General features: G+C 35.2%; 1 protein-coding gene across 1 annotated transcript in view; it reads right to left on the bottom strand.

The window, feature by feature from the left end:
* Sdc (Syndecan) overlaps positions 1–16,705 on the bottom strand; it is a 237,766-nt gene that overhangs the window by 6,580 nt on the left and 214,481 nt on the right. Inside the window, exons 2-4 of the mRNA XM_072010874.1 lie at positions 3,292–3,475; positions 1,927–2,030; positions 1,064–1,232 (exon numbers count right to left, since the gene is read on the bottom strand). Of these exons, the coding sequence (XP_071866975.1) occupies positions 1,064–1,232; positions 1,927–2,030; positions 3,292–3,475 (457 nt within the window). The remainder of the gene's footprint in view (positions 1–1,063; positions 1,233–1,926; positions 2,031–3,291; positions 3,476–16,705) is intronic.

A 16,705-nucleotide genomic window follows, 5' to 3' on the forward strand; every position in this document is an offset into this window, starting at 1 on the left:
GTTTATATGAAAATATCTGTGTACAAAATTTACAAATTAACAAATAGTATTTTAATAAGTTCCTTGAATTTTATAATTAGATACTCCAAACCTATTTATCTATTTTTTCTCTTCTATTAACTTTCTCAAAATACTATTTTAATTGTCTTTTAGTTTATTTCCTTATGATAGTAAATCTAGTTTTAACTGACTTTAAAGAGCGTCTCAAATCTGAACTATCTTAAGTAGCCGTACAAGCAGGATCAATTCATTATTCAGCGACGTTAAACCATTCAGGGTGTTAATTATGTAGGGCATCTATTATGCGTAGCTGCTGATAAGTTAACTTAACCCAGAATTTCGTCGGAATTACTGAGTTCTCCTGAATAAATACCGTTTTCATGGAATGTTGATCCGCATATTGCCCTTATACTTCGAATTTAATATTGAGGCAACGCGTTAATAAATAATGCGGCCCTTTCGCGTAGTTTCGGTTCTGTAAACTCGGATTCTGATTTTCAAAGCGACTGCGTTTGGCGAATTCTAACATAATTAATCGTACAATGGTATATTTAATCATTTCACTTGCGTACAGCAAAAATTTGAGAATGGAAAGTTCTGGATACATAACGCATGCATTTCTGTACTTATTACTTGGAAAAAATATGGAACTTCCAAGTGAAATATTCCAAAATTGGAAGAAGATTTGACAGAAGCTTTAATTCAAGTTTAAACATAATTTTTAATCCAGTAGTTATAAACTAAAAATCTTGCTATTTTATGTAATTAAAAATTATGGAGAAGAGTAATCTAATAGCTTATTAATATTAATATAATATAAGATTTAATATAATTTATAATATTACAATAATGTATTTGAAAGTTGTTTCCGAAATATCTATAATTTAAGTCTCTTATTTAAATTTATACAGTTATTCAAATAAAAGCTAAAAAGTAGTTAAAAAGCTGACATTAAAACAATCTCTCAAGTTCTTAACTATGAATAATGTACGCTTATATATTTTATTCTTGACTGCTTACAATTGTAAAACCAGTTACAAGAGTATGAGAAAGATAGACTTACCTGCCAGCACACCTGGCTGAGCAAAGAAAGAGCTGGCACGGTCCTCGTGTTTCGGGTTCATGATGTATACGTCGTGGTGGTCGTCGGTGCTTTCCGAGTCGTCCTCGACATCTAAGGGCTCGATTACATCGACCTCGTTGTCGGGTCGGTTTACGGGCTCGATGATCGTCTGCAATGGCACACCGCTTAATCAGTTTAATCCGTTTAATTCGGAGGCTCGCCAGGAGGTGTGTTTTCGAACAAATCTAATAACCCGCCTTAACGTCCACGCGTCACGGTGGGCTTTCCCTTTGCGTAAAATTGGGGGAGAGAAGGTGTATCTTTTCATTGTTAAAAGGATCAATGAATGACAGTGTGGGTTATAGAGAACTGAAAGCGTCAGATAGTATTTCACTAAATTAATTATAACGAAATAACACTTAAACCTGCTACGTTCTTTGACTTATTTTTGCTATGTTTCGTTTCTCTGTTGTCAACAGATTTCTTCAATTGTAAAAAAAAAAAAAAGAAAAAATGATAGAATCGTTATTGATTTCTTGTTTTCATTTTATGCTAAAGCCTCTTTTGAGATATTAAAAGTTCTCCTATTCATTGAAACAAGGGTGAAATTGAAATATAAAAGTCAAAGAATCGCAGTAGAATAAAATACACATTATTATATACTGTTTTAATTAATTACTTTGTATTTTATTTTTTGATAGTGTATGAAATTTCCATTTGTAATATGATAAATTTGATAAGTTTAGAAAGGTGGACGATGTAATAGTTTAGGAACTATAATAATAAATTAGAAGATTTTTAATCTTGCAAAGATACCTTGACAGGAGTTTGTAATTAATCATAAAAACTTCAGCCATATTCACCTGTTCTTTAGTTTTAACACTTGGTTCGTCGACGGAGTATGGTACTTTTGGTTGGTCTACCGGCCTTTGAGGAGGCGGTTCTATCCTGTTGTTGGTATTAAAATCTGTAAGAGAAAAGAGGAAACAGTAATTCGCTCCTTATATTACTGTTAAATATTCCAAATAAAAGACTTTAAGCAATTATCTTGCCAATTAAATAAAAAGCAAGAGCAAGAAATTGTAACCGCATTCAATTATACTGTGGATGTTCATGCATTTACAGAGAATTTATCGAAACGCAAAATATATAAATGCAAAAATATGTAAAATATCTGAGGTATTTACACTAGTATTTAGTGAGCGAAGTAAATCTCTTTAATTTCTTTAAGAAAAATATAAGTTTGCATAAAAATCCGCATTCTAAACATAACAATCACAAAAGAAATACCCAATATGTGAGTAATAAAAAAATTGTTCGTCACTTTTTCCCAGTACTTTTGATGGTCAAAGATGATCATTGGAACGATCGAGAGATTTGAATGGGAAAACGATAAAACGTGAAGCGTTTCCAGCTTGGCAATTTTGAAAAATGGAGACAAAAAAGAGGAAACGTTTCTGGGAATCGCGTGACGCGCACCGTTGGTGTGCCGCATACAATGCATTCCGCGAGCCACGCTTTTATTGAAAAATTTTCAGCAAAATGGAAGGACGTGAACCCTTCGGTACCGTCGATCTCTGGGTGGTGCTTTTCGATCGTCGATGGAATTCGCACGGATGAGTAGCTTTTTGAAAAAAGCCGGGATGATGCTCGATTGTTTCGCAGCCCAAATACTTCAATATCCTTTTTTTTTTATTTGTCTCTAAACTGAAATACTCACAATGGAAGGTAATTACGTTCTAGTCTGATTTGAAGTTTATCGATATCGAATTTCTCGGAACTTTTGTGCAGAAGAATTAAAAAATAATTGTTTTACTTCTCCATATTTCTTGGAGTGACAATTCTATTAGAACAATTCTATTGGAGTGACTGCACTTCCTATAACACCGAAGTTAATGATTAGTATCACACATTTTTCAATGAAACTTTGATAGCTATAAAATATCTACATTTTTGTTGTCCTGTTATATCCTGAAGGATGAGAACTAATAAATAGACTACAGATTTTTATGCGTCTATGGAAAATTAAAAGATTCAAATGTATAGAATTCATATAATAAAATATATTATATGTAAATACAAAATATCCAAAGCATAATGTTTAATGAATGAAACAAATTTCTCCTTAGGTCTTATTCTTTTAGTTGTATTAATAAAATTATAAATTTGCGTAAATGTCCACAGTCGACTGACAAAGTAAGAAATAAATAAATAAAAAATATATTTACCGTGATCGTCGTCGCCGTCCTCGTCGTCCGGTCCAAGGCCACTTCCGGATGCTTCAGTATCGCGACCTTCGCTGCCTCCTCGACCAGATCCCTCTAAAAATTCCTGGTCGTCCAAATAGATGTCGTCCGACGTGTTGTACGTCGAACTTCCTCCCGCTGTCCTCTCTTTTTCGTTTTGATCCTTCTGCAATAAAAAGAACAAAATTTTTTACTTTTCTATTTAAGTATCTTCCTCATAATTATAGAAAGAACTTAGAAAAATCTTATTTTATTTAATGTGCCTCCAGTGTAAAACAATATTTTAAGAGTACATAAATTTTTTTTATAGGCAGAAGATTAAAGGATCACGAAGAAAGTGAAAACGAGAAAAACACAGGGGATCTGTGTTCTATAACGAAACCATATGAACAGCTTCGTTTCGTCTCTTTCCTGGGCCCTTTTTATACTTGGACGACACTCTTTGTGCCCCCAAATAGAATCCATTCCTGTAGACAAGCTCGTCTGTTCTGCTATCGAGTTACCTACGCAACGCCGATGTCGGGAAAACCCGATTTTGTTCTTCTTTACGTGGCTCCTTAACGTAGCATCGTGTCTAACAAGAAAAAGGTACAAAAAGGAACATACCATTTTCGTATCCCATGCTTCAACTATTTGTATAACACGGCCTTATAACAAGTTACAAGAGCTGCTTAAAACTATTCGGATATTTTTCTATTTTAATGATCTTTTCTTATTAAACCCTAATTAGTACCATGATTGAAAATTCATCAGAAGAACTACAAATTGAAAACTATGATACGAAGTCTCATATTATTTTTATAACGTACCATTCCATAAGTATCTTTTTTCTAATTTTCCTGTATTTTACATTTGTCTATGAATAAGTGCGTGTTTTGAAGAGAATGTAGTTTTCATTTTATTTCTAATTAAGAAGAAATAATTATAATCTGACAGTGAGTGTGAAAATTCACCCATAGTACCACCCATATTAGAATAACAATGAAACACATTACCACAATTAAGGCAAGTTAGAATTGTAATAATATGGTAATAATGAGATATAATAAGATCGATATAAAATAAAACATTTCTGAACGCAATGATTAATAATAGTAAGTTTGCGGAACACGTCAAGGAAACTTCAAGCGGTGGTTTCCGGTTACTCAACGGTAGTGGAATGCTAGTGACGTGCAATAAAGTCCAGAATAATAAATGATGCGATTATCGTGATTGTTCCCTGATTGATTAGCGATGTGTCTTCCATCTATTCATTTCAATCAAATATTTTTTCAACGAACTGAAATTAATTCACATAATAAGAAATTACATGATAAATTTTTATATTCTATCATTGTCTCCTAACTAATAATAGAAATGAATTATATTTTCTTATTTATTGCAAAATAATAAGATGATAAGAAGTACAAACCATAATCTTTTATTCACCAGAATGATATTTGCACTTGACTTTGGGATTCGTGTTTTGTAAAACACATTGTGGCTTTGGCATCCATTTTTAAAAGACTTTTTCGAATTTTTATCAGGTTATTCTCTTTCTCAACAATTTCGTATTAAAATACCTCTTTCCAGGTGGTATAAAAGTAACAAAATCAACAAAAATGGACTTACACCTTTTCCGTGTGGTCTTCGATCGTTATTGATGAGCTTTTTCTCCTCTTTCCTTTCTAAGTAATCGAAATAGTCCACTGAGTCGTGGTATCTCTTGGAAACAATGACACAATGGAGAACAATCGATTGAAAGAGAAACACAAGTGTGCATACAGAATGCAACGTTTACATACACGTAGTACAATCAAATAGGAACGAGCATTCAACCAGACTCTCGAATTCTGAAATTTCGAACGTTACTAAAAGAAACTAATCACAGCCACTGCAAAGCAGCCATCTGGTACGTCCGTGTTTACATAGACCGGCCGTTCAGCTACTGAAAAGAGCATTTGTTGAACGCAGCGGAGTATTATAACACGCATTCGATCGTACAATAGATTTCCGATCGAAAAGTTATTCGTTCATTGGTCATTTTAATTCGAACATTGCATTCGGTTGAACTAAGGGTTCGTGCGTTTTTATTTTATTACAATCCACAATTTTGTTATTATAGAAATTGACAATTATTTGATCTTATATTAGTTTCTATTACCTTCTTATTTTTTCTATTACCTTTCATTATTTTTTAAAATAAATATTTATATCTCACTTATCGTAGGAAGTGTATTTTTAGGTTAAGAAATTGTTAAATTATACGATTATGTAAATAGTGGATAACAGAGGGCGAAATTGTACAATGATACAAAGTATAAAAACTTTCGGTTTCAGTCTTTGCGAATAATTTCAATTTTATAGAGACCACCTTTTCACTTTCTTAACTGAAAATATCTTAGATTTCGCCATAGTTGTGACATGCCGATCTGGTAGCGTTGATTGAAAGAAGGGGAAACATGAAATTCCTCGAAGATTTAATTCCAAAGTATGTAATAATCGTGCAGACTGCTTTGACCGCGGAAAGTAAGCAAAATAAATGATGAAAAAGAGAAACTGTTATAAACAAAATTATATGTTGCTTGAGAATGTGAATATTAAAAAAATTATTAAGTGGATACGTATAATATGTAATCATTTTAAAGATATTCATCTCAACTTTACTTTCAAACGATTACTACGTAATTAAATTTTGAATTATTCTATATTACATAGAATGAAATCGAGCATCTACAACGCAGAAATATCCAGAATTACTATATGAATACTAAAACATTAAAATCGATAACGAAATATATTACTCCTTTCCATGAATGATTTCATGCATAGGTACGATTTTAAAGCGACAATCCAGTGAACAGATTAAACCGCTCTCTTATATAATAATTTACTAATTAAGAATACTAATGAATTTTGAAATTACAATGTGCAAATTATAGACGATTTTATACTTTTACATCAAATAGAATATGTAGCTTGTAATTTGTAAAATTTATTTGTAAAATTTGATTCGTTTCTTTTATTACCATTTGTTATTATCAGACATCATACAAGTGAATTTAGTAGTATTGGTAACTTCTAACTAGTAGCTTGTGAAATTTCATTAATATTCAATTTCAGCATTTAATAATATTAAATTCGAATATGTAAGAGGGCGTTCTGACGGTAGAGTCTACTGAAAGAATTTTCTAGTATAACCTTGGACCACAATTTCCATACACTAACCTGAGATTATTTTACAGAATCTGAAACCAACAAATCGAAATACTTGTCTACCATTATATCAATCACAGTATCACCAAGTATCGGCACTTATTGTTAGGGTTGCACAAAGTTGCAAGAGCAACGTCCGCGACCGATGCACCGGGTGCAGGCGATTGTGCGTACGGATACATCGGCGAGCGTGTCCCTCGCAGCTGATCGATAACACGAAATTCTTCCTCGACCTGGGCCAGCTACTCACCACGTCGAAACAATTATACGTAACTGTTTGGTTTAGCCTGTTTCTGGGGGACACACGGTTGATTTTCAGTGTGTTTCGTTGGTGATATTTCACGTAGTCTGGCCTCACGCACAGATCCGCTTTCTCTTCCACTTTTTTCACCCGCTGTCTGCGGAAGAAACGCAAGAATTGCGCGGGCGCGCGATGTTATCGACCTCTTTCGCGCATTCTACCGCATTACGCGTTTTTTTCTTTTACTTTCTATTTCCTTTATTTTTTCCCCTCGTTTATCTTATTGTCGCGGCTGGAAAAGCGAACAATGCGGCTACGTTTGCATGCAAATGACTAAAGGCTAAGGTCAAGGCTTTCGAGATCCACTTGTCCCGCCTTTTTTTTACGCGATTTTCGCGGCAAACGTAATTAATAAGTTTTGATGAGGACCGACCTTAGTCGGAATCAACAAAGGACTACGAGGTTACTTACAAGACTGTAGATAGAGGTAATGACGAGTGTCCTCGATTTTAACGTTGGGAATCGAGCAGTTTTTGGCAGATAAGACACGATACGCTTTTGAGGCAAGTGGTGACTGCACTGACGTAGTACAGGCTCGGGCCTGTAGACGGCACTGCTCCAGGCTACGCTATATAGCTCCTTTACACGTATAAAACGGGAGGACCTGGCCAGGACCGTACCACCAGATACCCTACTTTTATTCGAATTTTTTACCCCGCCTGATAGTCAATACGGTAGTGCCATCTTAACTGGCTCTTGCTAACCCCTCCAGTTTTTGGAAGTGATTTGGTAAAGCGAGCTTTGGTGTTGGATATTATATAAACCAAACAAATTTGTCAGATACTTGTATCTCACTTGAGAAGTAATACACAAGGAAGATATTAGAAATTTCCTAAAACCTTCTTTAATAACTAACTAGGTAAGGTCCCAACGTGATCAATTAACTTGATTCTACTCTAGTTGATACTTAATTATGAATACAAAAATGTTTAAAGAATCAATCATTTGGAATATACTAAGAATATACTCTATATCTTCTATATTGGATTTTATTTCCAATCGTTAATGCATTTTTATTTTTTATCTCCTTTTTATCTCTTTGTGCAGACTCAGACGCTGAAGGATTCTCAAAGTCGATACATGATAGAGTTCGAGATATACGGTAAGTCGCACGATAAGGTGATCCGTTCGATATTCGTTCGTTGTAGGACTGTCGGATATTGAAATCCACCTGTTCGGTCAGAGCGCGCAACTACACGTACTCTACGTATCTACATGTGTCACGCTCCCACAGCCAGTACCGCGTATTTCCATAGAATCGGAATCTTTCATATTGAATCCGCATTCGTGGATCTTAACTCGTCATGTGCAGTTTCCTTAGAGATCCGTTCGTATATAGTAGTATATATACACATTGCTCGGCGTCAGTCACGCTCCTACGTCTGCTTTGTTTTACATAGTTTACATACGGAGAAGATAACACCGGATGTTTGAAAGACGACAAGGCGATGAATTTCCGGCGAGACAGATACCGTACAACGAAATAAATCAAACATCCTACAACTATGCAATTCCTGCATTGGTAGGAGTGAGAGGGACCAAGTAATCGAAAATATACGAAAAACATAACCTCTACCTTCGATTTTTCGAAGTAGAAGCAAAATCAATTATTGCTCGAGAACAGAAAAATTGCTGGTCGATCAAGTCAGTCGAAAGCTGTTGGTGAATGGAAACTCAAATTCCGACCACTATTTCTCAATAATCGATGTGTCGAAAGCAAAACACGCGGGCTTTATACGCAAAGCATGAATACGGTGAGGATAATTGCAAACGCGTTCTTTCTAATCTTACAATATTCGATCGTTAATTGACACACATTTTACGAATATTTTGAAGTTTCATTAGCACTGTAATAACGTTTGTTTGTTATTATTATATTGGGAAATTTTGAAACAAGTCTGAAGTTATACAGTCGGGGACAAAAATAAGTGAATACGTAGTGGAAGTATACTTTGGTATATAACACTAGTATTAGCTCGGATAAACCTCAGTCATACTTACCTCCACTACTAGTGCCTGTTCACGTATTTTTATCCTCGATTGTAGAAGAAAGAAATTATAAAGACAGAAAGTGAGAAATTGAAAAAAGAAACTAAGAAAATAGAAATTATAAAATATTTAGTACAGGGTTCACAGAGATCACAAATATATTTTATATTTATATTTCATTTTAGAATAATCTCGTAATGTTAAAAATATTGAAGAAACGCAACAGTCTTTTTAAAATGTAACAATAAGATTCAAATATTAATAACCATGGAATTTCTGCAACAAGAGAATATTTAATCTGGGCGATTGCCGATGAAGTTGGTTTACCCAGAGAAAGCAGAAAGCTTGTTCGTACTTGCACAGGAGTGTCTGCGTGCTTCTCCAGCCGAACTTCCTGGACGAAATTTCAACCGATTAGATTTCGTTCGGTTCTGGTACGAGAGAGATCGAATCTCCGGCAAAGGGAGCAGAAACGGTTCATTAGGTGCGTAACAGAGCAAATACATACTTCGAGAAGGAGAATGGAAGACAAAGTGTACCTGGGTAAATGAGAAAATAAGTGCGTTCGCATGAAAGAAGAAAGGAAGAGGACGTAGTTCGAAGTGGTAGCTTGCTTTCGAATTTTGTTTTACGCTTGATAGATCGTAATGAATCGTATCACCGGAAAATTTGGCGGTAAGTTGTGCTTGGCGTATAGCTGTCCTTTTTGTGTCTGCTTGATATATTTGTAAGAATGTGCTGCGTTTGAAACTTTAAAGTCACTGTTTTCTTCTAGTTTGTCTTTTAGATTTTCAATTTTTATTTCATTCAGAAATATTCGTAAACGGACAAGGTATGTACATACATCAACCCGTAACTTCTTTCAAAATATTCCTATGCATGGTAAATTCTATCCCTTCAGCAATGAAAGAAGTCGATTTACTTTCTTCCGATTGAATCTTTGCAAGTATGTATGTATATTACATGTGTGCTTGTATCAGGATAAAGCTGCCCTTAAAATCTCATTTCCATGAAACTCAAACAGAAATTCTAATATCCTTTTTAATAAATACAGAACTACTATTACTATATATTTCAACTAAAGCAAATATCAATCAGAATTTACGACGGTGTCAGAACTTTTTTATTTCATCAAGATGTAATTGCGTTCGTTATCCATCGTTGGCTTTTATTCGTAGTCGTGTCGCTTTCATAGGAACACTTAACACGCGGTTCATTGTTTCTCCATGACATTAAAATCGCTCGACTGAACCAGTCGATTCAATTAACAGCGGACGATAACGAGAGGTGTGGAATTTGTTTGCTGCTTTTTCTATCGGGTTTCACTTTCCCAATTCCGAATACTGTTTCCGGTTGAACAAATCGGTGGAAACACGCGAAACAATCACATAGATTATCGTTTCGCGCCTCGACATGTCGGTAAAGTAAGGTGTCAAGTGCACAACATACGACCATCGACACTACCGCCCCCTCCCCTATTGGTTGTAACCGAGGATAAAGACGCCATCATTTCCATTCCACGGAATTAGCTAGTTCAGCATGAAATACAATTTCGTGTTGGTTAATTTCGCAACTGCTTTGAATCGGGAATCACAACGTTTAACGATTCGTCGAGTTCCTACTACTGTGTAACTTATTAGACTTGTTTCCATGTGCGCGAATACACCGGATGTGAATAATGGATTTGTTTGCAATGGTAAATAACAGTTAGCAACAGTTACGAGGTTAGTAACAAATGGTATAAATGACATTGGTGGAATTTTTGTCATCTTTTGCAGATTATCATTTAACTATTTTCATACAATAAACGACTTATATACATTACACACATATTATACTATACATACTATAGATACAAATGTGGCATAGGTATATGTCTATGTGGATATCATATTTATATATGTGTTAATCCTAGACAATTCCAAAACTTATAAATATAAGAGAAACGCATATCAAATTCTTATTTCTTTGTTATATTTCATAAACTAGGATGTAAATTAAGAAAGTAAATAAAACGATCAATATTCTATTGTAAAAATTATTTCCGTTAAAAAAAGCATAACGTTTCGTAGCTAGCAACCTCATAATATCATTTTAGGGTTAGATATGTTCTCGATCAGTGTTATATTTATTTTCCTTTCTAATCTTGTTCTTCTGGTTATACCTTTTAGCTAATTGAGCATCGGATAAGCTAAATTTTATGTCATACTTCTAAAAATATATCTTTTGCGGAAACAATAGTAAATAATTAATCATTCTCGTTACGCACCTTTTCAGGTTAGGAATGATTCATCAATTCAAAAAATATTCAAGGAACCGCGATGCTCGATTAAATTTCACATCGTAATTAGAGGGATTTGTACTTGACATGACCGCGGAATATTTTGACGGCGAAAAGCTATGTTCTGTTGACAGATCGTGAAAACCGTCGCTCTTTTTTTGCGAATCCTGTCCGTGAAAATCGAACATGGCTAGGCAACCTTTGTCACTGGACGTCCGGCTGGCATCAAAGGACGCCGCAGAAATAATTCAAGTATAAATGAAAAGGGGCAAGAGGGAAGAAAGATCAGGGGTTGTCGTCGACAAAGAGCCGGTCGACAGAGATAGATGGATGACGGAACGGAGATCGATATAGGGGTCATCAACTGCGGTGTGAAAAAGGATGCGCTCTAACAATGAGAATTAGAAATCGAATTCGCAGTAGAGAAAGAGATATATTGCATAGCATAGAGATACACTACAATATGTAATATCTGTACGATGCTGTTCCAACATCAATCTTTTATTTAATGAGAGGCTAGTTTGATGTTTCTAATGAAAAAAGTATGAATTAGAGGATTTATTCTTTTTTAATATTTAATTGGTATATATAGTTATAAAGAATAAGTTGGGTTATTGTTTACTGGTATTTAAAAAAAAATTATGAAATTGAATTAATTTTTAAACGATGTGAAAGAATGGAATATTACAAATCATGCAAAATTAGATTTATGCAGTCTACTTAATACAGGCACATTGTAAAGCTTGTCAATAAAAAGACAGATATAATTGGGTGTATGGTACATTCAATCTACATATGTACATGTATATTTGTTATAATGGCATATATTGTTTATTTTATTGATATGTATATTTTTTCTATACTTATGTAAAGGATTTTTATTTTATAGTATGCATATAATGCACATATATACATTTACATACATATCTTAATGATAAAAGATTAACAGATGATCAAATATGCATGCCTATTCTTTATCTTTATTGTTGGTTACTTTTATGATTGTTATAAATATCAAATTATCATGTTAAATTGCAATGATGAAATTTTAATAAATTTTGTATGATCAGTTTTTAATATTTTTTAAATAACTATTGATAATTTGATAGAAACATAATACTAAGAGCTCCATTAAAGGATTTGCAACTGTGTACAACGTTTCAAGGGATACTTGCTGATTTATCTGGTAATTTCAGCGGTGATATGACCTTCACGAACCGCTGAGACACGCTAGATATTCGAGATCGAAATGTCGAGAAGCTGACACGGAAACTGAGTGAAGATTAAGATATCTACACGCAAGAAGAAGGAAATTGGTCGCGGAGAAGGCGAGATGAAAATTTTTAACGGGACAAAACAAACGAAAATATCACCGGCGACATTGTGAAACCGCGGGATAGGTATCCTAGAATAAAGAAAAAATATAAAAGAAAGGAAAACAAGACGATAAAAGATAATAAAAGACGGCGACAGAAGTAAACGGAGTGAAGAAGAAGTCTAGGGAAACCGAAATCCTCCAGGAAATGGAAAAATCAAGAAAAATCAGCTGGCTCTGAACACTTGCCGAGACTGTGAACTTTAAAAGGAGGAAACTGCGGAGACAGGAAGCGACTGCTGCTTGGAAAAATCCAGCTGCACTCTAGAGATTAAGGAAAGGGGCTGCGAAGTCGAAAGATTGGGTGTAACGGGTGGAAGAAGAAATTAAGGGGAGAACAAACTCAGATGGAACTTTATATAATAGAGGAAGGACAGAGAGATCATTTTATTGTTAGAGATAGAAAATGTTAATACACGATACTTCGTGATAAGTTGAATATAAATTTTAGAACCGAGGAAGTTTCAGCTCCAGTTAAATAAAATAAATATCTACTATTATAGACGGAAACAATTTATTAGTTATTTTAAAAGAAGTAAAGTATCTGTATCTACTATTAAGAAAAAGAATTCTAAAACGACTTGAATTTTTATAATACTTGCATTGGACGCAATATTTTTAAAGAGAAGAAATAATTGTTCTGTGACAACAAAGAAGATGAATTTCAATATTTCAACAACTGTGAAGTATTTCCTTATTAACTATTTTAGAAGAAGTGAAGTTTTATTCGTACTATGAAACAAGGCAGAACGAACTCGAATGTTTGCAATGCATTGGATGCAGTATCTTAAGAAAAAAAAAAAGGTAGAAATAATTTTAACAAAAAAGAAGAAGAGGAATTTTAATATTACAAAATATATTAAACGCTACCAAAATTAATTTTCATTACGATTCACAGAAACATCCACTTAAATTTTTCTTGTGCAAATTTTATTCTAATCGGTCGATCCTAAACCACTGGAGCAATTTTTCCAGTCGCTTAAGCCAAAGAGACCATTATTCTGGCGTACTTTCTGCGTACAGATATCCTCTAGAAAATATAACAAAACAATTCCAGAAGCACGCCATAAACTTGCTCCTATTGTGTCCCGGGCAAAGAGAAGAGGTGTGGCGCTTTTCGACGCGCAGGAATACCAGGGATGCGTGAATGAACAAAGAGAAGAACCAGGAAGAGAAGTTAGGAGAGCAAGGAGCAAACGAAAGCCTGGGGGAATCCAGAAAATCCGCGTCGAATGCCCTAGGAGCCGCAGAGGAGACTGCGTTGTGAAAAAAGGAAAACACGAAGAGGAAAAAGAAGAAGAGAAAAAGGGGACAGGGAATGGAAAGGTGTAATAGGTGGCAGGAAGGAAAAAGAAACGTGTAGCGTAAGAGAAAAAAAGCAAACAGACCGCGTGAAATGCGTCAGACTAGACTCTCGCAATCGCGGTCCACTTTGCTAACGAGCTTCTGGAGATGCGTCGAAACGCATAAAGCGCGGACACACCGCGTGTCTCGGCAATTATCGCGATAATTATACCGCTGTTACAATGCAACAGACCGGCTGGCTGCGACGCTTTGCCCGAGGACAAAAAAGGATAACAGTAGTTTGAAGCTGACATGTTTTAATCTTCAGTAATGGACGGTTGGATGGGGTTGGAATGGCAATTCGGTGGCGAAATGTTAGTCGAGATAAGGAACAGTAGCTGATCTTGATTTGATAGCGACTGACGCGAGAAATACCAGGGGAACAGAGCGTGAAGAATAATTGTTTTTCGAGAACTGGAAATGAGGGTTCTTCTTGAGAAATTGGGGTGCAGTTGAGGGTGAAAAGCTATTTTCCATTGAAGTTGAAGATTTATGGAATATTCAGGTGGATTTGATGGTAGAGAATTATCTTTCTAAAGATTGGTGATTTATTGGAAATGTTGTAAAAATGACAAAGTTGGTAATGGAGAATTCTTTTTTTAAATATTGCCGTTCTTCTATACGGTCAATTATAATTAAAGATTGTATAATTACATAAGAGATTAATGTAAAGGATTGTTCAAAAGTAATAATTTAAGACGTGATATTACAATTACAAACGTATTCAAAGTTACTTAATTATTATAATTTTCTTTCTTTCGTCGGAGAATACCAACCACCAGCTGAATCTTCCACCAAGATGATTCCAGTGTTATTGTAGACGTCACAGACTTGCATCAAAGGTTTCCAGTCGATAGACAGCCCCTAAAGATCATTCAAAACCTCTGCAACTAAAGCTATATGAAGCTAGCAGGTACAAAGACTCTTTCAAGTAGAAGCAGCTCTCTCAACATTCTACCATATTTAAAGTTTTCTATTTCATTAGTTAATTTCATTAAGCACTTGAAGGTTTCATCAAGGACTTCCTCTAGCCTTATCAAAGATTTTTTTGAGGACTCTTAGAGCATATTGGCTTCCCTTCGGTTCTAAGTACCAAAGATTCTCAGATGCAAGCCTTGCTGCTTAACTCAAAGGGTTTTCTACGGTTTCTCAAAGGGACGCGGCTTACACACACCTGGAAGCTTCCTATCGACCTTGACTGGAAAGATCTATTTCGAATTCACCGGTTAAAACGTTTATACGCTTCTTTGAAGATCGTGTGTCGAGAGGCCGAGATTTTTCTTGCAGACGAGGAACATTAGCCAGCTAAACATTAAGGGGAATTACGCTAATGAATATCTAACCAGAAACCCCAACGTTAAAGGGAATTATGCTAATGAGCCTGGAGAGACACAGAGGGGGATGAGGGAAAGGGAGACGCCTGTGCGTCTTGTTGCATTATCCACGAGATATTCGGAAGAGGAACGGAGACTTAATTCGAGAGAAATGCTGGAAGAAATGAGAGAAGGAAGAGGAAGATCCCCAACTCGACTCGAGTTTTCATCTTTTGGTTTCGTAGACTGTTTCCTTCATTTATTATGGCTGCTGGGCACTCTGCTTGCATGCAGTCTTCATAAATTTTGGTAAGTTGTTGGAATGCAATTTTGTTTCTTCTGTAAGTAAATTTGATTTGCATTGCAAATTTGTTTTATGTACTTGTGCTGTTTTCGGAAATACTTAAGGAATGAATGGTTGGAGCTCTGAGGATGTTTTAATGACTCCTTTAATTATTCTCAAATTTTATTGTTTCTATTCATGTGCTTTGTTAATCCTCAAAATTTTAATCTAGATTTATTGATATCTAATTTGCTTTGGTACTCGATTTTTAATTTGGAAATAGGTTAACTAATATTAGTATAATGTAATTAAATAAAATTTCTTATAAGATGGAAAATTTATAAGCGCAAGCAACGATTCTTCTATATTTTCCCCAGATATAAATGTTTTCACAAAATACGATTTGGTTGAAAATTACTCGAAGAACGTGGATCAACATAAAAAAAAATTAAGAAGGGAAAAGAAAAGAATTATACGATTTATATCGTTAGAAAGTAAGGCTCGAAGGGAGGTCTCTGACTGAGAGCTGTGAAGGATGTGCAAGGTAGTTCGGAGAGGAAGGGTCGTCGATTCACGTCAAGTATAGCGAATGGATCCTTTTTTACGCGTGGCCGCCAGCAATGTGGGGAAATATTTGCCTAATTCATCGCTTAGCATGCAGAGAAGCAGAGTTGGCCAGGGTGAACTTTCTTTGCGGCCCGATTCCGCTTTTTTCCCTCAACCCCTTCCAAGTCCATTTCTCTTTTCGTCCCCCTTTTTTGAGGGATCTAGATTCTTTGACATACGGGGTAGATATTAGGACGAGGGTGGAATTAATTTGGTAACTTTTTGCATGACTTTTGCATCCCGTTTCGCTCGCCAGGTTATGGATTTCTTGTTGAAGAACGATGACTGAAACCTGCCGCGTTCTTCCGGTTATTTTCCACTCAACTGTATACTACTAGCGTTAAAAAATACCGAATTTCAACAGCACTGAAATATAAAAATTCGAGGATCACAATAGATTTAGCGTTTTAACGTGAACGTTGTAAGCTAATATTTAATACAAAATTAACTCTCGATTGGATCATATATATGTCGGAGATGAAAGGACACCGGACCTTCCCCTTGGAATTCTTTGGAAAATTTCCCAGTACCGTCTTTATAAATTAAACCGATTATAATTGTCCGAGATTTGCGATAATGAGCATGGGCTCAAGGCCCGAACGTAGCCGCGGTCACGGGATGAACGTTTTACCTAACAGAGGTATAGAATTGCATAGCTCTCCTTAAGAAGAAATAGTGGTACCGATACCCAACAGTAAACATTCCAACG

The sequence above is a fragment of the Bombus fervidus genome, chromosome 9 (genome assembly GCF_041682495.2).
Source record: "Bombus fervidus isolate BK054 chromosome 9, iyBomFerv1, whole genome shotgun sequence".
Taxonomy (NCBI): domain Eukaryota; kingdom Metazoa; phylum Arthropoda; class Insecta; order Hymenoptera; family Apidae; genus Bombus; species Bombus fervidus.